The 27,005-nt window shown below is 52.4% G+C and overlaps 1 protein-coding gene across 1 annotated transcript in view; it reads left to right on the forward strand.

Annotated features, from left to right (window-relative positions):
* Positions 1 to 2,445: 2,445 nt before the first annotated feature.
* Positions 2,446 to 27,005, forward strand: part of LOC149432822 (bromodomain and WD repeat-containing protein 3-like) — a 35,025-nt gene continuing 10,465 nt past the window's right edge. The window contains exons 1-8 of the mRNA XM_089664906.1: positions 2,446 to 2,573; positions 2,658 to 2,716; positions 4,578 to 4,607; positions 4,695 to 4,754; positions 6,626 to 6,776; positions 7,371 to 7,469; positions 15,631 to 15,791; positions 15,879 to 16,100. Coding sequence (XP_089521032.1) covers positions 2,564 to 2,573; positions 2,658 to 2,716; positions 4,578 to 4,607; positions 4,695 to 4,754; positions 6,626 to 6,776; positions 7,371 to 7,469; positions 15,631 to 15,791; positions 15,879 to 16,100 — 792 coding nt within the window. The 5' untranslated portion in view covers positions 2,446 to 2,563. The remainder of the gene's footprint in view (positions 2,574 to 2,657; positions 2,717 to 4,577; positions 4,608 to 4,694; positions 4,755 to 6,625; positions 6,777 to 7,370; positions 7,470 to 15,630; positions 15,792 to 15,878; positions 16,101 to 27,005) is intronic.

Below are 27,005 nucleotides of genomic sequence, written 5' to 3' on the forward strand. Positions count from 1 at the left end.
CGGGGTCCCCATCAGAGTCCTCCTTATATCATGGTCCCCATCAGAGTCCTCCTTATATTAGGGTCCCCTTCAGAGTCTTCCATATATCAGGGTCCCCATCAGAGTCTTCCATATATCATTGTCCCCATCAGAGTCCTCCTTATATCGGGGTCCCCATCACAGTCCTTATATCGGGGTCCCCATTAGAGTCCTCCTTATATCAGGGTCCCCATCAGAGTCCTCCTTATATCGGGTCCCCATCAGAGTCCTCCTTATATCGGGGTCCCCATCAGAGTCCTCCTTATATCATGGTCCCCATCAGAGTTCTCCTTATATCGGGGTCCCCCTCAGAGTCCTCCTTATATCGGGGTCCCCATCAGAGTCCTCCTTATATCATGGTCCCCATCAGAGTCCTCCTTATATCAGGGTCCCCATCAGAGTCCTCCTTATATTAGGGTCCCCTTCAGAGTCTTCCATATATCAGGGTCCCCATCAGAGTCTTCCATATATCATGGTCCCCATCAGAGTCCTCCTTATATCGGGGTCCCCATCACAGTCCTCCTTATATCAGGGTCCCCATCACAGTCCTCCTTATATCAGGGTCCCCATCAGAGTCCTCCTTATATCAGGGTCCCCATCAGAGTCCTCCTTATATCAGGGTCCCCATCAGAGTCCTCCTTATATCAGGGTTATAGCTCAGTGTGAGAACACGGGACCCCCATACCTCCTCAGAATGGAGCTCCATTTCCAACAGGAAACATGTGACCTCCATTCCCTTTTTTTTTGTGAACTTTATTGTAACAAACAATCAGTCCGCAGAGTGGAGCTCCACTTGTCAGTAAATCTGCGGCCTCCACTCCACCTTTTTGTTTTAATTGAATGAACTTTAATATCACAAACAATAGACACAACGTGAAGTGGCGGTCGTGCATTTCCCGTGACGTATTTCTTGCGTGTATTTTTGCGGAGACGCGGTAGTCTGGTTTTAGTAAACGCACGGAGTGGGCGGGGTTTGTCATTTCTGGTAAAGTGCGTTCTTTGACTTTTACATCGAGCTGAGCTGAGAAGGTGAATATCTGCTAAATGTCCATATGACGTCCTCCCACTCTAACCGCGCGTGCGCCCCCGGGGGTGTGCAGCGATCGGCGGTGCGCTGTGTTCCTGGGATCAGGGGCGGACTGACAACTCATGGGGCCCCCGGGCAATAGGGGATCATGGGGCCCCTGTGTCCTTGCTCACACTCAAAGCACACCCAAAAAAACCTATAAAAGGTACCAGGGGCATTTCAAGGGGCCCCCTACTGACCCCAGGCCCTCGGGCAGCGCCCGAGTGCTCGAATTGTCAGTCCGTCCCTGTCTGGGACACAGCAAATCACCGATCAGTGGAAAGAGCTGATGACGTCGGCTCTGTCATGTGATCAGCTGTGTCCAATCACAGCGATCGCATGTCAATAAAGAAATGCCGGTTAAATGCACGCTGACAGAGGGGAGGAGAGGAGAGGAGAGCCGGTATCGGCATTCCTCAGAGGGGGCATCTACACTGATGACCAATGTAACCCCATCAGTGCCACCTGTCAGTGTCCATCAGTGCCACATCTCTGTGTCCATCTGAGCTGCCTTTCAGTGCCAACTATCAGTGCCCATCAGTGCTGCCTATCAGTGCCAGTCAGTGCCGCCTATGAGTGCCTGTCAATGCCACCTATCAGTGCCAGTCAATGTCGCCTATCAGTGCCAGTCAGTGCCGCCTATGAATGCTGCCAGTCTGCTGCCTATCAGTGCCATATATGAGTACTGCCATTCAGTGCCCATCAGTGATGTCTGTCGATGACTATCAGTGCCACTGCCATCTGCACAAAATGGGGGGGGAATCATCAGGAGGGGAAGGAGGGAATCCTCTGGAGGGGGAGGGGGGTAATCCTCTGGAGTGGTGGGGGGGAATCCTGTGGTGGGGGGGAATCCTCAGGAGGGGGAGGGGAATCCTCTGGAAGGGAAGTGGAGGTCACAGATTTACTGCCAAGTGGAGCTCCACTCTGCAGCCATTAATTGTTACATTAAAGCTCACTAAACAATCTTAGAGTGGAGGTCACATGTTTCCTGTCCAGTCTGCAGCCACAAAAGTATACAGAAAGTATGTGACAGGAAACATGTGACCTCCACTTCCTTGAGTTGTGTCTATTGGCTGTTTGTTACATTAAAGTTCATTAAATAAAAAAGAAAGTGGAGTTCCTTCCGAGTGGAGCTCCACTCTGCAGCCTCAGCTTGTTATTTCACAAAAAGGGAATAGAGGTCACGTGCTTCCTGTCGGGAATGGAGCTCCATTCTGCAGCCGGACCCTTCTGCCACCTTTCCGCATTGAGGACAAAGGGCGGAGAAGGAGCAGAGCGTCCCCTGGCGGTCGGAGGAGCGCAGAGTCCCTGCATTACAATGACGATAGCGAAGCCCCTCCCTTCCCCTGTCATTGGCCGGCGGGAGAGTCGCAGCAGGCTCGGAGCGCCCCCGAGTGGCGGGAGGCCGGTAGTGCAGCGCTGTTGTCTCGGCCCGGGTCGGCGATGCGGTGAGCGGGGGGCCCGGGAGGAGGAGGAGCCATGGAAGAGGGTAAGTGCCCGGGAGGGGGAGGGGAGTGTGTGGTGTGCCCGGTGTACGGCACCGACCTGACTCTACCCATCTGTCCCCATACAGAGCTCTACTTCCTGATCGCCCGATTCCTGCAGAGCGGACCGTGCCGGAGAGCCGCCCAGGTACCGATCACCGACCGACCACACCGGGGACCGGCACTGCCTACCGCTGGGGGCACCATTCCGACCCTCAGGGGGTCATCATCCCCACCCTCGGGGGCATCTGCTCCTATAAATGGGGGAGGGGGCAGTAGTCTCCTCCCCCTGTGGGGTAACTACCATCATTCTGCCCCTCAGAGGGGGATCTAACCCCTCCCCCACCTATAGGGGCAGAATGATGGTACTTACCCCACAGGGGGTGGAGACTAAAGGAAAGGGAGGTGGCATCATTCTGCCCTTCAGGGGAGGGCATCTGGTGTGATGGGGGAGGAGTCTGCCATTGGAGAGAGATCTCCTCCCCTGAGGGACAGAAAGATGACCCCTCCCCCTCCATCACTATCTGCCCCTCAGGGGGGTATGTTCCATTACATGGGAGGTCTGTGTCCTTCCCCCGGGGGGGCCTACATCTGTACACCTATATCTAGACTATTACCCCCCCCTTGTATCATGTCCATCCCTCCCATCATGTCTGTCCTCCCCTCCCCCCATCATGTCTGTCCTCCCCTCCCCCCATCATGTCTGTCCAACCACCCCTCCCATCATGTCCATCCTTCCCACGGGGGGGCCTACATTATGTACACCTATATCTAGATTATTACCCCCCCTTGTATCATGTCCATCCCTCCCATCATGTCTGTCCTCCCCTCTCCCCATCATGTCTGTCCAACCACCCCTCCCATCATGTCTGTCCAACCACCCCTCCCATCATGTCCATCCCTCCCATCATGTCCATCCCTCCCATCATGTCCATCCCTCCCATCATGTCCATCCCTCCCATCATGTCTGTCCAACCCCCCCATTATGTCCATCCCTCCCATCGTGTCCATCCTTCCCATCATGTCCATCCTTCTCATCATGTCTGTCCAACCCCCGCCATCGTGTCCATCCCTCCCATCATGTCTGTCCAACCACCCCCATCATGTCCATCCTTCCCATCATGTCTGTCCAACCCCCCCATCATGTCCATCCCTTCCATCATGTCTGTCCAACCCCTCATCATGTCCTTCCCTTCCATCATGTCTTTCCAACCACCCCCCATCATGTCCATCCTTCCCATCATGTCTGTCCAACCACCCCTCCCATCATGTCCATCCTTCCCATCATGTCTGTCCAACCACCCCTCCCATCATGTCCATCCTTCCCATCATGTCTGTCCAACCACCCCTCCCATAATTTCCATCATGTCTGTCCAACCACCCCCCCATCATGTCCATTCCTCCCATCATGTCTGTCCTCCCCTCCTCTCATCATGTCCATCCCTTCCATCATGTCTGTCCTCCCCTTCCCCCATCATGGGGGGAAAGACAGCTCTGTCAGCTTCTGAACTCTTCTGCCTCCACTGTGTGTCATGTCTGTCCTTCCCTCTCCCCCCCATCATGTTCATCCCCCCGTCATGTCTGTCCCCTTGCCCCACCATGTCCGTCCTCCCCTACCTCCCATCATGTCCATCCTCCCCTACCTCCCATCATGTCCATGCCCCTGTCATGTCCTTCCTCCCCTCCTCCCCCATCATGTTCATCCCCCCATCATGTCCATCCTCCCCTCCTCCCCCATCACGTTCATCCCCCCATCATGTCCATCCTCCCCTCCTCCCTCATCATGTCCATCCCCCTACCATGTCCTTCCTCCCCTACCTCCCATTATGTCTTTGCCCTCCATCATGTCCATCCTCCCCTCCATCATGTCCATCCTTCTCCCCCACCCCATCATGTCTGTCCCCTCCTTCCCCACCCCATCATGTCTGTCCTCCCCTCCCTCACCCCATCTTGTCTGCCCCCCCGGATGTGCTGTCCATCCTCTGACTCTCCCTCTCTGTACATTGCAGGCTCTGTCGGAGGAGTTGGAGGAACACCAGGTAAGGTCGGGGGGGCCATTTCTGGGGGGGAGGGGGGTGGGGTGGGCAATGTGACCTCTGACCTCACTGTCTTCCCCTCCCCCACAGCTCATCCCGGAGCGGCTGGACTGGCAAGGGTGCCGCCATAGGAGGACGTATCTGGATCTGGTGAGTGGGGGAGGGGGATGTGATCTATAGATCCTCTGTGATTGGAGGAGGGGTTAGTGATCTGTAGATCCTCTGTGGTTGGAGGAGGGGTTAGTGATCTGTAGAGCCTCTGGGGGAGGGGTTAGTGATCTGTAGATCCTCTGTGATTGGAGGAGGGGTTAGTGATCTGTAGATCCTCTGGGGGAGGGGTTAGTGATCTGTAGATCCTCTGTGATTGGAGGAGGGGTTAGTGATCTGTAGATCCTCTGTGATTGGAGGAGGGGTTAGTGATCTGTAGATCCTCTGTGATTGGGGGAGGGGTTAGTGATCTGTAGATCCTCTGTGATTGGGGAAGGGGTTAGTGATCTGTAGATCCTCTGTGATTGGGGGAGGGGTTAGTGATCTGTAGATCCTCTGATTGGGGGAGGGGTTAGTGATCTGTAGATCCTCTGATTGCGGGAGGGGTTAGTGATCTGTAGATCCTCTGATTGGGGGAGGGGTTAGTAATCTGTAGATGCCCTGTGATTGGGGGAGAGGTATGTGATCCATAGATTCTCTGTGATTGGGGGAGGGGTGTCTGATCTATAGATCCCCTGTGATTGGGGGAGGGGCATACGATCTGTAGATCCTCCATAGGAGAGGTGTGATCTATGGCTCATCACCTGTCCTTAGATGAGGTGGATGTTAGTTTTCCTGCTGTTTGATCCTGCCAGAAATGTATATTTGGCACTTCCTGGGAGCTGAGCTGAAACCACAAATTATGTATGTGAACTACAGAACACCTCCCCCCATGCCGTGGTGATGATGAGAAAGGAGAGGTGATCTGTAGTCTTACCTTCTTTGCTGCACATGGAGCTTGGTCACCTCCCCGAGCCGGTACACCTGTGCAAGACGGAAGGGGAGGAGCCTGTACACCTGTGCAAGACGGAAGGGGAGGAGCCTGTACACCTGTGCAAGACTGGAGGGGAGGAGCCGGTACACCTGTGCAAGACTGAAGGGGGAGGAGCCGGTACACCTGTGCAAGACTGAAGGGGAGGAGCCGGTACTCCTGTGCAAGACTGAAGGGGAGGAGCCGGTACACCTGTGCAAGACTGAAGGGGAGGAGCCGGTACACCTGTGCAAGACTGGAGGGGAGGAGCCGGTACACCTGTGCAAGACTGAAGGGGAGGAGCCGGTACACCTGTGCAAGACTGAAGGGGAGGAGCCTGTACACCTGTGCAAGACTGAAGGGGAGGAGCCTGTACACCTGTGCAAGACTGGAGGGGAGGAGCCGGTACACCTGTGCAAGACTGAAGGGGGAGGAGCCGGTACACCTGTGCAAGACTGAAGGGGAGGAGCCGGTACTCCTGTGCAAGACTGAAGGGGAGGAGCCGTTACACCTGTGCAAGACTGAAGGGGAGGAGCCGGTACTCCTGTGCAAGACTGAAGGGGAGGAGCCGGTACACCTGTGCAAGACTGGAGGGGAGGAGCCGTTACACCTGTGCAAGACTGGAGGGGAGGAGCCGTTACACCTGTGCAAGACTGAAGGGGAGGAGCCGGTACACCTGTAGCAGACTGAAGGGGAGGAGCCGGTACACCTGTGCAGGACTGAAGGGGAGGAGCCGGTACACCTGTGCAAGACTGAAGGGGAGGAGCCGGTACACCTCTGCAGGACTGGGGGGGGGGGGTGGTATTTAATGGGAACAGCCAGTCATTACTGCTCGTCCAATTGAGGAGAGTTCTAGTTTTGGTGCATTGTGGGTAGGGGGAGGCGACTGTACATTTCCTGCTGTCCTGCAGAGGGCGCCATAATAATGATCCTCAGGATTCTCTCTCGGGGTGCGGGGGGGGGGGGGGTTGTGGTCCCCGGACCCTCCAGGTCACATGACGTCTCCTCCATTCTGCTCTCTCAGGTGGCGGCCAATTCTCACATTCCTCCCAACTACCTGCTGAAGATCTGTGAGCGGATTGGGCCAATCCTAGACCAGGAGATCCCGCAGAGCGTTCCCGGCGTACAGAGCCTCCTGGGGGTGGGGAAGCAATCCTTACTGCGCAGAGCCAAAGGTAAGCAATGGGAGGGGCAGAGACACCAACTACTGGGGGGAATCTCACCATTGTGGGAGGGGCAGAGACACCAACTACTGGGGGGAATCTCACCATTGTGGGAGGGGCAGAGACACCAACTACTGCACGGAAATCTCCCCTTTGTGGGAGGGGCAGAGACACTAACTACTGGGGGGAATCTCACCATTGTGGGAGGGGCAGAGACACCAACTACTGCACGGAAATCTCCCCATTGTGGGAGGGGCAGAGACACCAACTACTGGGGGAAAATCTCACCACTGTGGGAGGGGCAGAGACACTAACTACTGGGGGGAATCTCACCATTGTGGGAGGGGCAGAGACACCAACTACTGGGGGGAATCTCACCATTGTGGGAGGGGCAGAGACACCAACTACTGCAGGGAAATCTCCCCATTGTGGGAGGGGCAGAGACACCAACTACTAGGGAATCTCCCACCATTGTGGGAGGGGCAGAGACACCAACTACTGGGGGGAATCTCACCATTGTGGGAGGGGCAGAGACACCAACTACTGGGGGGAATCTCACCAACCTCCTGATAGCGCAGCTTGTGATGTGATTTTCTCTCTCTATAGACTGCAGGAACTCGCCATGGAAGCCCTCCACATACGCAGCTCTACACAGGGGGCGACCCCCGGAACTCCCCGCCAACAATGGAGGACAGCTCAGTGTTGGTAGGTCACATTGCACACCAGACCAGCCAATGTAAGTAGGAGGGAGAAGCCAGGAGACTCGGCCAGAAAAGTCTCCTTTGTGCGCCCCTCTGATCCTGGATTCACTATGATACCGGAACGTTCCTTCCTCTGCTCCGCTCTGTGTTGGCTGCACTGTTATGGACGGCGGAACGTTTTCCAGTCCTCAGCTATATCTGCATAGGAGGAGGAGCTCTTCACTGCACAGAACAGGGTGCCCCCTCCCATCTCACCCTGGGCAATATAGCTCCTCCCAGTGCCACTATAGACTATATTGTTCCTCCCAGTACCAGCCTGGATAATATGGCTCCTCCCAGTACCTCCCTGGGCTATATGGCTCCTCCCAGTACCTCTCTAGTTCATATGGCTCCTCCCAAATACATCCCTGGGCAATATGGCTCCTCCCAAATACATCCCTGGGCTATATTGCTCCTCCCAGTACCTCCCTGGGCTATATTGCTCCTCCCAGTACCTCTAGTTCATATGGCTCCTCCCAGTACCTCCCTGGGCAATATGGCTCCTCCCAAATACATCCCTGGGCAATATGGCTCCTCCCAGTACCTCCCTGGGCAATATGGCTCCTCCCAAATACATCCCTGGGCAATATGGCTCCTCCCAGAGCTGCCCTGGGCAATATAGCTCCTCCCAGTATTTCCCTGGGTAATGTGGCTCCTCCCTGGGTGAAATAGCTCCTTCTAGCCCTGCCCTGGGCAATATTGCTCCTCCTTGTACCTCCCTGGGCAATACAGCTCCTTCCAGGTACTCCCATCTTTGCCCTGGACATTTATTGCTCTTACCTGTGCAGTATAGCTCCTCCCAGCCCTGCCCTGTGCAGTATAGCTCCTCCCAGCCCTGCCCTGTGCAGGATAGCTCCTCCCAGCCCTGCCCTGTGCAGGATAGCTCCTCCCAGCCCTGCCCTGTGCAGGATAGCTCCTCCCAGCCCCACCCTGTGCAGTATAGCCCCGCCTTTAAGTTTCAGTGGGAACTTATTTGAGAGGCAGAAGTTGCTCACTGGCCTAGCAACCTCTGGAGAAACTTTGGTTGAAAAACCCTGGTATAGCTCCTCCCAGTGTTGCCCTGGGCAATATAGCTCCTCCCAGCTCCATCTTAGGCAATAGAGCTCCTTCCAGCATTAGCCTGGGCAACAGCGCTCCTCCCGGTGCCGCCCTGGGCTACAGCGCTCCTCCCGGTGCCGCCCTGGGCAACAGCGCTCCTCCCGGTGCCGCCCTGGGCAACAGCGCTCCTCCCGGTGCCGCCCTGGGCTACAGCGCTCCTCCCGGTGCCGCCCTGGGCAACAGCGCTCCTCCCGGTGCCGCCCTGGGCTACAGCGCTCCTCCCGGTGCCGCCCTGGGCTACAGCGCTCCTCCCGGTGCCGCCCTGGGCAACAGCGCTCCTCCCGGTGCCGCCCTGGGCAACAGCGCTCCTCCCGGTGCCGCCCTAAGCATTATAGCTCCTCTCGATGCCACCCTGGGCAATATAGCTTTTCCCTGTGCCAGCTTGGGAAATGGAGCTCCTGCCAATGTCACCCTGAACAATATAGCTCCTCCCATCCCTGCCCTGGGCTGTATAGCTCCTCCCAGCCCTGCCCTGGGCTGTATAGCTTTCAGTTACAGTGGGAACCATTTTGAGAGGCAGAAGTTGCTCATTGCTCAAGGAACCCCTTGCAACCTCTGGAGGAACTTTGGTTGAAAAACCCTGGTATTGCTCCTCCCAGTGCCGCCCTGGGCAATATGGCTCCTCCCAGTGCCGCCCTGGGCAATATGGCTCCTCCCAGTGCCGCCCTGGGCAATATGGCTCCTCCCAGTGCCGCCCTGGGCAATATAGCTCCTCCCAGTGCCGCCCTGGGCAATATAGCTCCTCCCAGTGCCGCCCTGGGCAATATAGCTCCTCCCAGCGCTGCCCTAGGCACTATAGCTCCTCCCAGTGCCGCCCTCGGCACTATAGCTCCTCCCAGTGCCGCCCTCGGCACTATAGCTCCTCCCAGTGCCGCCCTCGGCACTATAGCTCCTCCCAGTGCCGCCCTCGGCACTATAGCTCCTCCCAGCGCCTCTTTTAGTAGTATAGCTCGGCCTTTCTCAAATGTTTCCATACAGAGGAACCCTTGAAGTAGCTTTCCGATCTCAGGAAACCCCGGGTGGTAATTACTACATCTACACCCCGTGATACATTAGTGTGATGGTCATTGGAAGGAGACATCTAAAAAGATCAGTTGTGTCAATGGGAACCTGTCTGTGCTGCCCTGGGCACAATGGCTCCTCCCCATCCAGGTCCTCTCAATATATCTGTGCTCCATTCGCTCCTATCCCAGCCCCTGACAGCTCTGAACCTGGAAGTGCTCACCTGAATCACATGATTGGGAGGGGATTGGAACACCTGAATCACATGATTGGGAGGGGATTGGAACACCTGAATCACATGATTGGGAGGGGATTGGAACACCTGAATCACATGATTGGGAGGGGATTGGAACACCTGAATCACATGATTGGGAGGGGATTGGAACACCTGAATCACATGATTGGGAGGGGATTGGAACACCGGAATCACATGATTGGGAGGGGATTGGAACACCTGAATCACATGATTGGGAGTGGATTGGAACACCGGAATCACATGATTGGGAGTGGATTGGAACACCGGAATCACATGATATGGAGGGGATTGGAACACCGGAATCACATGATTGGGAGGGGATTGGAACACCGGAATCACATGATTGGGAGGGGATTGGAACACCGGAATCACATGATTGGGAGGGGATTGGAACACCGGAATCACATGATATGGAGGGGATTGGAACACCTGAATCACATGATATGGAGGGGATTGGAACACCTGAATCACATGATATGGAGGGGATTGGAACACCTGAATCACATGATTGGGAGGGGATTGGAGCACCTGAATCACATGATTGGGAGGGGATTGGAGCACCCGAATCACTTGATTGGGAGGGGATTGGAACACCCGAATCACGTGATTGGGAGGGGATTGGAACACCTGAATCACATGATTGGGAGGGGATTGGAACACCTGAATCACTTGATTGGAGAGGATTGGAACACCCGAATCACGTGATTGGGAGGGGATCGGAACACCCGAATCACGTGATCGGAACACCCGAATCACGTGATCGGAACACCCGAATCACGTGATCGGAACACCCGAATCACGTGATCGGAACACCCGAATCACGTGATCGGAACACCCGAATCACGTGATCGGAACACCCGAATCACGTGATCGGGAGGGGATTGGAACACCCGAATCACGTGATTGGAACACCCGAATCACGTGATTGGAACACCCGAATCACGTGATTGGAACACCCGAATCACGTGATTGGAACACCCGAATCACGTGATTGGAACACCCGAATCACGTGATATGGAGGGGATTGGGACACCCGAATCACATGATTGGGACACCCGAATCACATGATATGGAGGGGATTGGAACACCCAAATCACATGATATGGAGTGGATTGGGACACCCGAATCACATGATTGGGACACCCGAATCACATGATTGGGACACCCGAATCACATGATTGGGACACCCGAATCACATGATTGGGACACCCGAATCACATGATTGGGACACCCGAATCACATGATTGGGACACCCGAATCACATGATTGGAACACCCGAATCACATGATTGGAACACCCGAATCACATGATTGGAACACCCGAATCACATGATTGGAACACCCGAATCACATGATATGGAGGGGATTGGGACACCCGAATCACATGATATGGAGGGGATTGGGACACCCGAATCACATGATATGGAGGGGATTGGGACACCCGAATCACATGATATGGAGGGGATTGGGACACCCGAATCACATGATATGGAGGGGATTGGGACACCCGAATCACATGATATGGAGGGGATTGGGACACCCGAATCACATGATATGGAGGGGATTGGGACACCCGAATCACATGATATGGAGGGGATTGGGACACCCGAATCACATGATATGGAGGGGATTGGGACACCCGAATCACATGATATGGAGGGGATTGGGACACCCGAATCGCATGATTGGGAGGGGATTGGGACACCCGAATCGCATGATATGGAGGGGATTAAGACACCCGAGTCACATGATATGGAGGGGATTGGGACACCCGAGTCACATGATATGGAGGGGATTGGGACACCCGAGTCACATGATATGGAGGGGATTGGGACACCCGAATCACATGATATGGAGGGGATTGGGACACCCGAGTCACATGATATGGAGGGGATTGGAACACCCGAGTCACATGATATGGAGGGGATTGGAACACCCGAATCACATGATTGGGAGGGGATTGGAACACCCGAATCACATGATTGGGAGGGGATTGGAACACCCGAATCACATGATTGGGAGGGGATTGGAACACCCGAATCACATGATTGGGAGGGGATTGGAACACCCGAATCACATGATTGGGAGGGGATTGCAACACCCGAATCACATGATATGGAGGGGATTGGAACACCCGATTCACATGATATGGAGGGGATTGGAACACCCGAATCACATGATATGGAGGGGATTGGAACACCCGAATCACATGATATGGAGGGGATTGGAACACCCGAATCACATGATATGGAGGGGATTGGAACACCTGAATCACATGATATGGAGGGCGGGCCCAATACTTTTGGCAATATACTGTATAAGTAAGAGCAAAAGCAGAGACCCCGGAGAATGAAATAGCGGCAGTTCCGAATTTTGATGTCGTGATATTAGCAGAATGGTTTTTCATGTAAAAAAAGGTAATTTTATTGCCCATAAACACAATATATTACTTTTTTTTTCTCTAATATAAAAGATGAGGTTGCGACGATTAAAAAGATCCCCAAGCCTTGTGTGCCCCCACTACAAGAACAATACATTACCGCTTCCCTACCGATCTACTGCTACAGGGTGGCAGGGCTGCGCAGAATCACGTCTATATGTGTGATTTGCATTTCCGGGTAGGGGGCGTGCATGCCCCCCCACCCGCACCACCATTGGGGGCTTCAAATGTCGATCACACCCAGCGATCGCCGAGGAACAGTGACAGGGGAGACCGGAGCGTAAACAACACAGATCTCTCTCCTGCTAGCAAAGACATGCTGCTTTGTATCTCTGCACAGCATGTCTCCCAGCACACAGTTAACCCTTTGATCACCCCTCATGTTACCCCCTTCCTGCCCAGTGCCATTAGTACAGTGTCGGGGCTTTTTATTAGCAGTGATCACTGTATGGGTGTCACTGGGGATGTCAGTGACACCAAGTCAGTCCCCTCCCCCCAGTGTCAGAATGCCCACCGCAGTCCCGCTATAAGTCACTGATCGCCGCCATTACTAATATAAAAAATAAAAATCCCCGTCACTTTTTTTGTTTATAGCAAAAAAAATAAAAAGCGCACAGCCAATCAAACACCACCGAGAGAGAGCTGTATTTGTGGGTAAAAAGGACATAAATTTCATTTGGGTGTAGCGATGCATGACCGCGCAATTGTCAGTTAAAGTAACGCAGCGCCGTATCACAGAAAATGGCCTGGTCAGGAAGGGGGGGAAATCCTCTGGAGGGGGAGGGGTTAAAAGCAAAAAGTCACAAATATTGTTTTTTTTTTTTTTTTTTTCAAAATTGTAATTTTTTTTTTTGTTTATAGCGCAAAAATTAAAAACCGCACATGTGATCGAATACCACCGAAAGAACGTTCTGTTTGTGGGGGAAAAGGACGTAAATTTCATTTGGGTGCGGAGTCGCATGACTGTGCAATTGTCAGTTAAAGAAACGCAGCGCTGTATCGCAAAAAATGTCCGGGTCAGGAGGGGGGGGGGATCCTCTGGAAGGGGGGAGGAGGGAAAACCTCTAGGGGGGGGAAATTCTCTGGAAGGAGGTAGGGGGTAAATCCTCTGGAGGGGGAGGAGGGAAATCCTCTGTGGGGGAGAATCCTCTGGAAGGGGGTAAATCCTCTGGAAGGGGGTAGGGGGTAAATCCTCTGTAGGGGGAGGAGGGAAATCCTCTGTAGGGGGGGGGATCCTCTGGAGGGGGGGGGAATCCTCTGGAAGGGGGTAGGGGGTAAATCCTCTGTAGGGGGAGGAGGGAAAATCCTCTGGAGGGGGGGATCCTCTGGAAGGGGGTAGAGGGTAAATCCTCTGTAGGGGAAGGAGGGAAATCCTCTGGGGGGGGAGGAGGGAAATCCTCTGTAGGTGGGTGGATCCTCTGGGGGGGGGAATCCTCTGGAAGGGGGTAAATCCTCTGGAGGGGGAGGAGGGAAATCCTCTGGAGGGGGGGGAATCCTCTGGAAGGGGGTAGGGGGTAAATCCTCTGTAGGGGGAGGAGGGAAATCCTCTGTGGGGGAGAATCCTCTGGAAGGGGGTAAATCCTCTGGAAGGGGGTAGGGGGTAAATCCTCTGTAGGGGGAGGAGGGAAATCCTCTGTAGGGGGAGGAGGAAATCCTCTGTAGGGGGGGGGGATCCTCTGGAGGGGGGGAATCCTCTGGAAGGGGGTAGGGGGTAAATCCTCTGTAGGGGGAGGAGGGAAATCCTCTGGGGGGGGAGGAGGGAATCCTCTGTAGGTGGGTGGATCCTCTGGGGGGGGGGGGAATCCTCTGGAAGGGGGTAAATCCTCTTTAGGGGGAGGAGGGAAATCCTCTGGAGGGGGGGGAATCCTCTGGAAGGGGGTAGGGGGTAAATCCTCTGGAGGGGGAGGAGGGAAATCCTCTGTGGGGGAGAATCCTCTGGAAGGGGGTAAATCCTCTGGAAGGGGGTAGGGGGTAAATCCTCTGTAGGGGGAGGAGGGAAAATCCTCTGTAGGGGGAGGAGGGAAATCCTCTGTAGGGGGGGGGGGATCCTCTGGAGGGGGGGAATCTCTGGAAGGGGGTAGGGGGTAAATCCTCTGTAGGGGGAGGAGGGAAATCCTCTGGAGGGGGGATCCTCTGGAAGGGGGTAGGGGGTAAATCCTCTGTAGGGGAAGGAGGGAAATCCTCTGGGGGGGGGGGGGGGGGAGGGAAATCCTCTGTAGGTGGGTGGATCCTCTGGGGGGGGGGGGGAATCCTCTGGGAAGGGGGTAAATCCTCTGTAGGGGGAGGAGGGAAATCCTCTGGAGGGGGGGTGGGGGAATCCTCTGGAAGGGGGTAAATCCTTTGTAGGGGGAGGAGGGGAATCCTCTGGAGGGAGGGGATCCTCTGGAGGGGGGGGGGGGAATCCTCTGGGGGGGAATCCTCTGGAGGGCAGGTGGTTAAAGTACCCTAGCAGGTTCTCTCTAAAGAGGATCTTCAGCCCGTTTTTGGTATTTCCAGTTCCCCCTTCTTACCCCCCCCCCCCCCATCCCTCCGACATTATGGTGCATGCCTGGATCTGCCGGCTGTTGGGTCCTGATGGAGTCGTAAAGTTTTGGGACTTTGGGCATGCTACCTGTCTCGGCACGTGTGTGGAGGAACCCCGCGTGTGCACGGATGTGCCGCATGGCTGTCGGGACCCGAAGTGAAGGCGTCATTCTTGCATAGGCACAATAAATCTTTAAATAAATGAAGACTATATCCAGTTGGGGGAGGGGGAGGAGGCAGGGCAGGAGGAGACTAGATTTGGGGTGAAAGTAAAGAGACATTGAGGGTCTGTTAGGTCCTCCACTGAAGCTGGTGGAGTCCACATGGAGCTCCATTGCTTCCCTGGCCACAGCAACCGGGGGAAGTGACATCCGAACGTCTCCTCTGTGTTCGTTCTTGAAGTCGTTCATTGGTCTCCCTGCCATCTGCTCCGCCCCACACACAATGGGGGGTCCCAGGTCTGCTGGTGGGATATTGGAGCCCAGAGAACATGGCGGAGAGGATGCGTGGGCCTGCACTAACGGGGTCTGTGGAAGAGGTTGGGCAGCTCCTACAGTTGCCCAGTCACTGATAGTTTGCCTGTCAGATTTATGTGTACAAAACCCCGCCCCCCCCGCCGCGGTATGACGTCTCTCAGAGGCAACCAAAAGCCTAAATGGCCATGACTGATTCCCCAGCGGTGAATGTTTAGTTTTCACATTTCATGAATATGCCCCCCGTCTGTGTCTGTCTGTCTGTGTACTCATTTGTCGTCTTCCTCCATCGGACGCGGAATGTTGACGTTGTGTTCTCCATTTTGATTTCGCAGTAAAAGTGGCGTCTTCCAGATCGCTGACCGGCTGCTCCCGCTTCCAGTATATCTTCCCCTCCTCCTCCTATCAGCACATGAAAATGCACCGGAGGATTCTGGGTCACCTGTCCTCCGTCTACTGCGTGGCCTTCGACCGGAGCGGGCGCAGAATCTTCACGGTGAGTTTTGCGTGGAACGTTGATCGGAAGTCCCCTTTATCCGAGGACCCTTGGTCGGTTCTGATCGCCCGCTCTTCTCTCCGGCAGGGCTCAGACGATTGTCTGGTGAAGATTTGGGCCACAGATGACGGCAGACTCCTCTCCACGCTGCGCGGGCACTCGGCAGAGATCTCCGACATGGCGGTCAACTATGAGAACACGCTGATCGCCGCCGGCAGTTGTGACAAGGTGGTCCGTGTGTGGTGCCTGCGGACGTGCGCTCCCATCGCGGTACTGCAGGGTCACACGGCGTCCATTACTTCCATCCAGGTAACATTTCCGCTTCTGAATCTGTGAAAGAGAAACCATCGGGGGTCAGGTGACGGAGCGCCTGCAGACTAGATACAGAGCATTCCTAAAGTATTCAGACCCCCGTCACTCTTCTCAGTGTTGTTATGTTGCGGCCTCATACATATATGCCTCATACTACGGGTCTTTAAATTCTTTTTTTTTTCCTCCATCACATTGACGGAAGTATTCAGACCCATCACATTGGTAGAAGTGTTCAGACCCATCACATTGGCGGAAGTATTCAGACCCATCACATTGGCGGAAGTATTCAGACCCATCACATTGGCGGAAGTATTCAGACCCATCACATTGGTAGAAGCGTTCAGACCCATCACATTGGTAGAAGTATTCAGACCCATCACATTGGTAGAAGTGTTCAGACCCATCACATTGGCGGAAGTATTCAGACCCATCACATTGGCAGAAGTATTCAGACCCATCACATTGGCGGAAGTATTCAGACCCATCACATTGGCGGAAGTATTCAGACCCATCACATTGGTAGAAGCGTTCAGACCCATCACATTGGTAGAAGCGTTCAGACCCATCACATTGGTAGAAGTGTTCAGACCCATCACATTGGTAGAAGTATTCAGACCCATCACATTGGTGGAAGTATTCAGACCCATCACATTGGCGGAAGTATTCAGACCCATCACATTGGCGGAAGTATTCAGACCCATCACATTGGTAGAAGTATTCAGACCCATCACATTGGTGGAAGTATTCAGACCCATCACATTGGCGGAAGTATTCAGACCCATCACATTGGCGGAAGTATTCAGACCCATCACATTGGCGGAAGTATTCAGACCCATCACATTGGTAGAAGTGTTCAGACCCATCACATTGGTAGAAGTATTCAGACCCATCACATTGGTAGAAGTATTCAGACCCATCACATTGGTAGAAGTATTCAGACCCATCACATTGGTAGAAGTATTCAGACCCATCACATTGGTAGAAGTGTTCAGACCCATCACATTGGCAGAAGTATTCAGACCCATCACATTGGCAGAAGTATTCAGACTCATCACATTGGCGGAAGTATTCAGACCCATCACATTGGTAGAAGTATTCAGACCCATCACATTGGTAGAAGTATTCAGACCCATCACATTGGTAGAAGTATTCAGACCCATCACATTGGCGGAAGTATTCAGACCCATCACATTGGTGGAAGTATTCAGACCCATCACATTGGTAGAAGTATTCAGACCCATCACATTGGTGGAAGTATTCAGACCCATCACATTGGCGGAAGTATTCAGACCCATCACATTGGTGGAAGTATTCAGACCCATCACATTGGTGGAAGTATTCAGTCCCATCACATTGGCGGAAGTATTCAGACCCATCACATTGGTAGAAGTATTCAGACCCATCACATTGGTGGAAGTATTCAGACCCATCACATTGGCGGAAGTATTCAGACCCATCACATTGGCGGAAGTATTCAGACCCATCACATTGGCGGAAGTATTCAGACCCATCACATTGGTAGAAGTATTCAGACCCATCACATTGGCGGAAGTATTCAGACCCATCACATTGGCGGAAGTATTCAGACCCATCACATTGGCGGAAGTATTCAGACCCATCACATTGGCGGAAGTGTTCAGACCCATCACATTGGTAGAAGTGTTCAGACCCATCACATTGGCAGAAGTATTCAGACCCATCACATTGGCAGAAGTATTCAGACCCATCACATTGGCAGAAGTATTCAGACCCATCACATTGGCAGAAGTATTCAGACTCATCACATTGGCGAAGTATTCAGACCCATCACATTGGTAGAAGTATTCAGACCCATCACATTGGTGGAAGTATTCAAACCCATCACATTGGATTTCAAACCATCACATTGGTAGAAGTATTCAGACCCATCACATTGGCGGAAGTATTCAGACCCATCACATTGGTAGAAGTATTCAGACCCATCACATTGGTGGAAGTATTCAGTCCCATCACATTGGTAGAAGTATTCAGACCCATCACATTGGCGGAAGTATTCAGACCCATCACATTGGTGGAAGTATTCAGACCCATCACATTGGTAGAAGTATTCAGACCCATCACATTGGTGGAAGTATTCAGACCCATCACATTGGCGGAAGTATTCAGACCCATCACATTGGTGGAAGTATTCAGACCCATCACATTGGTGGAAGTATTCAGTCCCATCACATTGGCGGAAGTATTCAGACCCATCACATTGGCGGAAGCATTCAGACCCATCACATTGGTAGAAGCATTCAGACCCATCACATTGGTAGAAGTATTCAGACCCATCACATTGGTAGAAGTGTTCAGACCCATCACATTGGTAGAAGTATTCAGACCCATCACATTGGTGGAAGTATTCAGACCCATCACATTGGCGGAAGTATTCAGACCCATCACATTGGTAGAAGTGTTCAGACCCATCACATTGGTAGAAGTGTTCAGACCCATCACATTGGTGGAAGTATTCAGACCCATCACATTGGTAGAAGTGTTCAGTCCCATCACATTGGCAGAAGTATTCAGTCCCATCACATTGGCAGAAGTATTCAGTCCCATCACATTGGCAGAAGTATTCAGACCCATCACATTGGCAGAAGTATTCAGACCCATCACATTGGCGGAAGTATTTAGACCCATCACATTGGCAGAAGTATTTAGACCCATCACATTGGCGGAAGTGTTCAGACCCATCACATTGGCAGAAGTATTTAGACCCATCACATTGGCGGAAGTGTTCAGACCCATCACATTGGCGGAAGTGTTCAGACCCATCACATTGGCGGAAGTGTTCAGACCCATCACATTGGTAGAAGTGTTCAGACCCATCACATTGGTAGAAGTATTCAGACCCATCACATTGGTAGAAGTATTCAGTCCCATCACATTGGCAGAAGTGTTCAGACCCATCACATTGGCAGAAGTATTCAGACCCATCACATTGGCAGAAGCATTCAGACCCATCACATTGGCAGAAGTATTCAGACCCTTTACAACAACACTTGAAGTTGAGCTCAGGTGCCTCTCGTTTCTCTTGGTTGCTGAGATGTTTCTACACCCCAATTGGAGGCCACATGTGGTAGATTCCGTTGACTGGACAGGATTTGGAAAGGCACACACCTCTCCCAGCTGTCAATGCATACTGTATCAGAGGTCAGAGGAACTGCCTGCAGAGCTCAGAGGCAGGATTATTGCAAGGTACAGATTTAGGGAAAACTACAAAAACATCTATGCTGCACTGAAGGTTCCCAAGAGCACAGTGGCCTCCATAATTCTCAAATGGAAGAAGTTTGGCACAACCCAGGACTCTTGGAAGAGTTGGTGGCCCGGCAAAACTGAGCAATTGGGGGAGAAGGGCCTTAGTAAGAGAGGTGACCAAGAACCCGATGGTCACTGTGACTGAGCTCCAGAGATCCTGTGTGGAGATGGGACAAAGTTCCAGAAGGACAACCATCACTGCCATCCTCCACCCATCTGGGCTTTATGGCACAATGGCTAGAAAGAAGGATCTCCTCAGTGCAAAACACATGAAAGCCCATCACTGCCGCCCTCCATCCATCTGGGCTTTATGGCACAATGGCTAGAAAGAAGGATCTCCTCAGTGCAAAACACATGAAAGCCCATCACTGCCGCCCTCCACCCATCTGGGCTTTATGGCACAATGGCTAGAAAGAAGGATCTCCTCAGTGCAAAACACATGAAAGCCCATCACTGCCGCCCTCCACCCATCTGGGCTTTATGGCACAATGGCTAGATGGAAGGATCTCCTCAGTGCAAAACACATGAAAACCCATCACTGCCGCCCTCCATCCATCTGGGCTTTATGGCACAATGGCTAGAAAGAAGGATCTCCTCAGTGCAAAACACATGAAAGCCCATCACTGCCGCCCTCCATCCATCTGGGCTTTATGGCACAATGGCTAGATGGAAGGATCTCCATACATGAAGGCCCATCACTGCCGCCCTCCACCCATCTGGGCTTTATGGCACAATGGCTAGATGGAAGGATCTCCTCAGTGCAAAACACATGAAAACCCGCTTGGAGTTTGCAAAAAAGCACCTGAAGGGCTCTCAGACTGAGGAACAAGATTCTCTGGTCTGATGAAACCAAGATTGAACGGTTTGGCTTCAATTCTAAGCATTATGTCTGGAAGAAACCAGGCACCGCTCATCGCCTGCCCAGTACCATCCCAACAGTGAAGCATGGTGGTGGCAGCATCATGATGTGGGGATAAGGCTGGAAGAGACTGGTCAGAGTTGAGGGAAAGCTGAATGGAGCAATGTACAGAGATATCCTCAATGAAAACCTGTTCCACAGAACTCAGGACCTCAGACTGGGCCGAAGGTTCACCTTCCAATATGACAACCATCCTAAGCACCCAGCCAAGACAACACAGGAATGGCTCTGTGGATGTCCTGGAGTGGCCCAGCCAAAGCCCTGACTTGAACCCTGTTTGAGAGACCTGAAAATGGCTGTCTACCAACGGTCCCAATCAAACTTGACTGAGAATGGCAGAAAATCCCCCAATCCAGAGGTGCAAAGCTTGTGGAGTCATCCCCAGAAAGACTCGAGGCTGGAATTGTGCCAGAGGGGCTTCAACACAGTACTGAGTGATGGAATACAGAAGTACATGTGAAAATAAATTCACAGACATTTCTAAAATTCTGTTCACTTTGTCATTATGGGGTACTGGGTGTCATTATGGGGGACTGGGTGTCATTATGGGGTACTGGGTGTCATTATGGGGGACTGGGTGTCATTATAAGGTACTGGGTGTCATTATGGGGTACTGGGTGTCATTATGGGGGACTGGGTGTCATTATGGGGGACTGGGTGTCATTATAAGGTACTGGGTGTCATTATGGGGTACTGGGTGTCATTATGGGGGACTGGGTGTCATTATGGGGGACTGGGTGTCATTATAAGGTACTGAGTGTCATTATGGGGGACTGGGTGTCATTATGGGGTACTGGGTGTCATTATGGGGGACTGGGTGTCATTATAAGGTACTGGGTGTCATTATGGGGGACTGGGTGTCATTATGGGGACTGGGTGTCATTATAAGGTACTGAGTGTCATTATGGGGGACTGGGTGTCATTATGGGGTACTGAGTGTCATTATGGGGGACTGGGTGTCATTATGGGGTACTGGGTGTCATTATGGGGTACTGAGTGTCATATGGGGTACTGGGTGTCATTATGGGGGACTGAGTGTCATTATGGGGTACTGGGTGTCATTATTGGTTACTGGGTGTCATTATGGGGGACTGAGTGTCATTATGGGGGACTGGGTGTCATTATGGGGGACTGGGTGTCATTATGGGGGACTGGGTGTCATTATAAGGTACTGGGTGTCATTATGGGGTACTGGGTGTCATTATGGGGGACTGGGTGTCATTATGGGGGACTGGGTGTCATTATAAGGTACTGAGTGTCATTATGGGGGACTGGGTGTCATTATGGGGTACTGGGTGTCATTATGGGGTACTGAGTGTCATTATGGGGTACTGGGTGTCATTATGGGGTACTGGGGGTCATTATGGGTGACTGAGTGTCATTATGGGGGGACTGAGTGTCATTATGAGGTACTGAGTGTCATTATGGGGGACTGGGTGTCATTATGGGGGACTGAGTGTCATTATGGGGACTGAGTGTCATTATGGGGGACTGGGTGTCATTATGGGGGACTGAGTGTCATTATGGGGACTGGGTGTCATTATGGGGGACTGAGTGTCATTATGGGGTACTGGGTGTCATTATGGGGGACTGGGTGTCATTATGGGGGACTGAGTGTCATTATGGGGTGCTGGGTGTCATTATGTGGTGCTGGGTGTCATTATGGGGCACTGGGTGTCATTATGGGGTGCTGGGTGTCATTATGGGGCACTGGGTGTCATTATGGGGGACTGGGTGTCATTATGGGGTACTGGGTGTCATTATGGGGTACTGGGTGTCATTATGGGGGACTGAGTGTCATTATGGGGTACTGAGTGTCATTATGGGGGACTGGGTGTCATTCTGGGGGACTGAGTGTCATTCTGGGGGGACTGGGTGTCATTATGGGGTACTGGGTGTCATTATGGGGGACTGAGTGTCATTATGGGGGACTGGGTGTCATTATGGGGGACTGGGTGTCATTATGGGGGACTGGGTGTCGTCATGGGGGGCTGAGTGTCATTATGGGGGACTGGGTGTCATTATGGGGGACTGGGTGTCATTATGGGGGACTGGGTGTCATTATGGGGGGCTGAGTGTCATTATGGGGGACTGGGTGTCATTATGGGGGACTGGGTGTCATTATGGGGGACTGAGTGTCATTATGGGGGACTGGGTGTCATTATGGGGGACTGGGTGTCATTATGGGGTACTGGGTGTCATTCTGGGGTACTGGGTGTCATTATGGGGGACTGAGTGTCATTATGGGGGACTGGGTGTCATTATGGGGGGACTGGGTGTCATTATGGGGGGCTGGGTGTCATTATGGGGGACTGGGTGTCATTATGGGGTGCTGGGTGTCATTATGGGGTGCTGGGTGTCATTATGGGGTACTGGGTGTCATTATGGGGGACTGAGTGTCATTATGGGGGACTGGGTGTCATTATGGGGTGCTGGGTGTCATTATGGGGTGCTGGGTGTCATTATGGGGGACTGGGTGTCATTATGGGGTGCTGGGTGTCATTATGGGGTACTGGGTGTCATTATGGGGGACTGGGTGTCATTATGGGGTGCTGGGTGTCATTATGGGGGACTGAGTGTCATTCTGGGGTACTGGGTGTCATTATGGGGTACTGGGTGTCATTATGGGGGACTGGGTGTCATTATGGGGTGCTGGGTGTCATTATGGGGGACTGGGTGCAGATTGAGAATAAAATGAATTCAAACAACCGTAGTATCAGGCCGCAGCATAACAACATGGAAAACAATGAAGGGGGTCTGAATACTTTCTGAATGCACTGTATATATTATACTATAACCTGCACTCCTTCACTGCTCTATTTTAACCTAAATTCATAAATAAAGAGGAATTTTTGTACTTTTTTTGGGGGGGGGGGGGGGGTCATTGAGGGAAGCAGGATTCATAGACCGGCCTTTCTCAAACGTTTACCCTAGAGCAGGGCTAGGCGATCTCTGACAGGCGAAGATCTACCTGAACAACATGAGACATCAAAGATCGATGGGGCTCAGCGCCATTTAAAGAAATAAAACCAGCAAGGCCTCACTGAATGGGAAAATGTAGGAAATATAATAAAACAAATGTCACTGTAAAAATACAAACAGCCTACCTTAAAAATGGACATTGTCAGTAAGTAGGGCAATGGATGGTGTCAGTAGGACGGTGGATGGTGTCAGAAGGACAGTGGACGGTGTCAGTAGAGCAGTGGACGATGTCAGTAGGACAGTGGACGATGTCAGTAGGACAGTGGACGGTGTCAGTAGGACAGTGGACGGTGTCAGTAGGACAGTGGACGGTGTCAGTAGGACAGTGGACGGTGTCAGTAGGACAGTGGACGGTGTCAGTAGAGCAGTGGACAGTGGATGGTGTCAGTAGGACAGTGGATGGTGTCAGTAGGACAGTGGATGGTGTCAGTAGAGCAGTGGACAGTGGATGGTGTCAGTAGGGCAGTGGACAGTGGATGGTGTCAGTAGGGCAGTGGACAGTGGATGGTGTCAGTAGGGCAGTGGACAGTGGATGGTGTCAGTAGAGCAGTGGACAGTGGATGGTGTCAGTAGGGCAGTGGACAGTGGATGGTGTCAGTAGGGCAGTGGACAGTGGATGGTGTCAGTAGGACAGTGGATGGTGTCAGTAGGGCAGTGGATGGTGTCAGTAGGACAGTGGATGGTGTCAGTAGAGCAGTGGACAGTGTCAGTAGGACAGTGGATGGTGTCAGTAGATCAGTGGATGGTGTCAGTAGGACAGTGGATGGTGTCAGTAGAGCAGTGGATGGTGTCAGTAGGACAGTGGATGGTGTCAGTAGGACAGTGGATGGTGTCAGTAGGACAGTGGATGGTGTCAGTAGGACAGTGGATGGTGTCAGTAGGACAGTGGATGGTGTCAGTAGAGCAGTGGATGGTGTCAGTAGGACAGTGGATGGTGTCAGTAGAGCAGTGGATGGTGTCAGTAGGACAGTGGATGGTGTCAGTAGAGCAGTGGATGGTGTCAGTAGGACAGTGGATGGTGTCAGTAGAGCAGTGGACAGTGGATGGTGTCAGTAGGACAGTGGATGGTGTCAGTAGGACAGTGGATGGTGTCAGTAGAGCAGTGGACAGTGGATGGTGTCAGTAGGACAGTGGATAGTGTCAGTCGAGCAGTGGATGGTGTCAGTAGAGCAGTGGATGGTGTCAGTAGAGCAATGGATGGTATCAGTAGGACAGTGGATGGTGTCAGTAGAGCAGTGGATGGTGTCAGTAGAGCAGTGGATGGTGTCAGTAGAGCAGTGGATGGTGTCAGTTGAGCAGTGGATGGTGTCAGTAGGACAGTGGATGGTGTCAGCAGTTTGTATTTTTACATTTTTATTTCTTAAATTGTCACAATTTCTTTAGGAGTCTGTTGAAAGGGGAGCACTTGTGGGGGAAGGGCCAGGCAGCAGAAAAAAGGAGGAACAAGTACAGGAGGGGCAGCGGGGGAGTGTTTGCTAGAACTGATCCCCTGGATTTTCCTCCTTGCAGCAGCTGTACTGGTCCCTCTGCCCCCCTTTCCTCCAGACTCCTCAGCTGCTGTCATCCTCCATGCACAGCGGAGAGCGGAAGACCGCACGGCTCAGGATGGAGCAGGAGCCGGCCAAATGAACTTTTCATATTAACCCGCAGGTGATTGGTTGCTAGGTCGGTCCTAGCAACCAATCACCTGCGGGTTAATATGAAAAGTTCATTTGGCCGGCTCCTCCCGCCCTCCATCCTGAGCCGTGCGGTCTTCCTCTCCGCTGTGCAATGAGATTGACAGCAGCAGTGAAGGAGTCTGGCGGAAAGTGGGGCAGAGGGACCTGTCTGCTGTCTACCTGTCGCCTGCCGACCCCCCGCCCTAGAGGAACCCTTGAAATATATTTCAGGTGTCCAGGAAACCCCTGCTAAGACTAGTCCATCAGGGGTTTCAAGGAAAATGCCCCTTAGTATCCAGGGGAAGGAATGACCCCCTTACATTAGTATCCAGGGGAAGGAATGACCCCCTTACATTAGTATCCAGGGGAAAGAATGACCCCCTTACATTAGTATCCAGGGGAAGGAATGACCCCCGTACATTAGTATCCAGGGGAAGGAATGACCCCCTTACATTAGTATCCAGGGGAAGGAATGACCCCCTTACATTAGTATCCAGGGGAAGGAATGACCCCCTTACATTAGTATCCAGGGGAAGGAATGACCCCCTTACATTATCCAGGGGAAGGAATGACCCCCGTACATTAGTATCCAGGGGAAGGAATGACCCCCTTACATTAGTATCCAGGGGAAGGAATGACCCCCTTACATTAGTATCCAGGGGAAGGAATGACCCCCTTACATTAGTATCCAGGGGAAGGAATGACCCCCTTACATTAGTATCCAGGGGAAGGAATGACCCCCTTACATTAGTATCCAGGGGAAGGAATGACCCCCGTACATTACCATGCCTTACAGTTAGCTGAAACGTTCATTGCTGCCATGTTACTGGCCCTGCCAAGTGGCTATGGACCTGGAACTATGAAGGCACCATCAGATGGAATGTCAGTTGGTCACGGCTCAAGGAACCCCTAGTAACCTCTGGAGGATCCTTGGTTGGGAATGGCTGATTAGAAAGATCATCGGTGCCATGCCACTGGTTTTGCCAAGTGATGTTGACTCCAGAACTACGAGGGTACCATCAGATGGAACGTCCATTAGCCACAGCTCAAGGAATCCCTAGCAACCTCCTGGAGGAACCTTGCTTATGAATGCCTCTCATAGACTGTCAGGTTATAGTGCCCCCTTAAAGGGAGATGACAAAAAATTTAGGCCGGTACCAAGAGCATGGGTATAAACACAGGGGGTGGGACCCCTTGTCCCTCAATGGACTCCAAGAGATGCATTTAATGAAAAGTCCAAAAATCTTATTTTCTTTCCTCATCCATTGAGGGACACAGAAACTCGAAGAATGATGGAATGTCCAAAAGCTGTCCATCTGAGGGGTGGGAATACCAACAAACCGCTAACAGGCCCACAACAAGCAGAACTGGGGGTTGTCTGCAGCTCAGAGAACTGCCTGAAGGGCCTTATGGCCAATCTTGGAGCACGTGAGACCCCAATGTCCACCATAAAGAACTTGGAGAACATGTGAGAAGAAGTCCAGATCTGGGGAACAGTGGCCTGATACCGAGAAGCCCAGGAAGCCCTCACAGATCTGGTAGAGCGTGTCTGGACAGGAGAGGGTGGAACACAATCCTTGAGACCATAAGCTTGAACAGTGGTCTGCCAAAGCCACTGAGAAATGGTGGAACAGGAAGCTGGTTCATCTTTACGGTCAGGAAAGACAAAGACAGAGTTGTATTTTGGAAGGAGGCCATGGTTGAGAGAGAAGCTGAACATCCTATCTGTGGAGGGAAATCTCCTTCTGGATGTGGACAGAATGGTGGTGTCCTGCTTGAGGTGAAACTATCATCGCTTGCAAGGAAGTTTTCTACACCAGGCAAAGCTCTCTGCAGGATGAGGTCCTCCTAGGACACTAGCAAATAAATGAGGCATGCTGGGAGTAGGAGGGGCTATACTAGACTGGTCCACAATCCTCTTCACAGTGTCCATTTGTCCTGTAGGTGGCAGTATAACCCGACAGTCTCTGAATTCCTGTGTCCCTCAATAGGCAAGAAAGAAATGGGATTTGTATCCATAAAGTTTATTTCTTTTTGGTGTTTTTCTCAGTATATATAAAT

This window comes from Staurois parvus, unplaced genomic scaffold (assembly GCF_062004578.1).
Source record: "Staurois parvus isolate SC_StPar_1 unplaced genomic scaffold, SC_StPar_1.0 ptg002094l, whole genome shotgun sequence".
Taxonomy (NCBI): Eukaryota; Metazoa; Chordata; class Amphibia; order Anura; family Ranidae; genus Staurois; species Staurois parvus.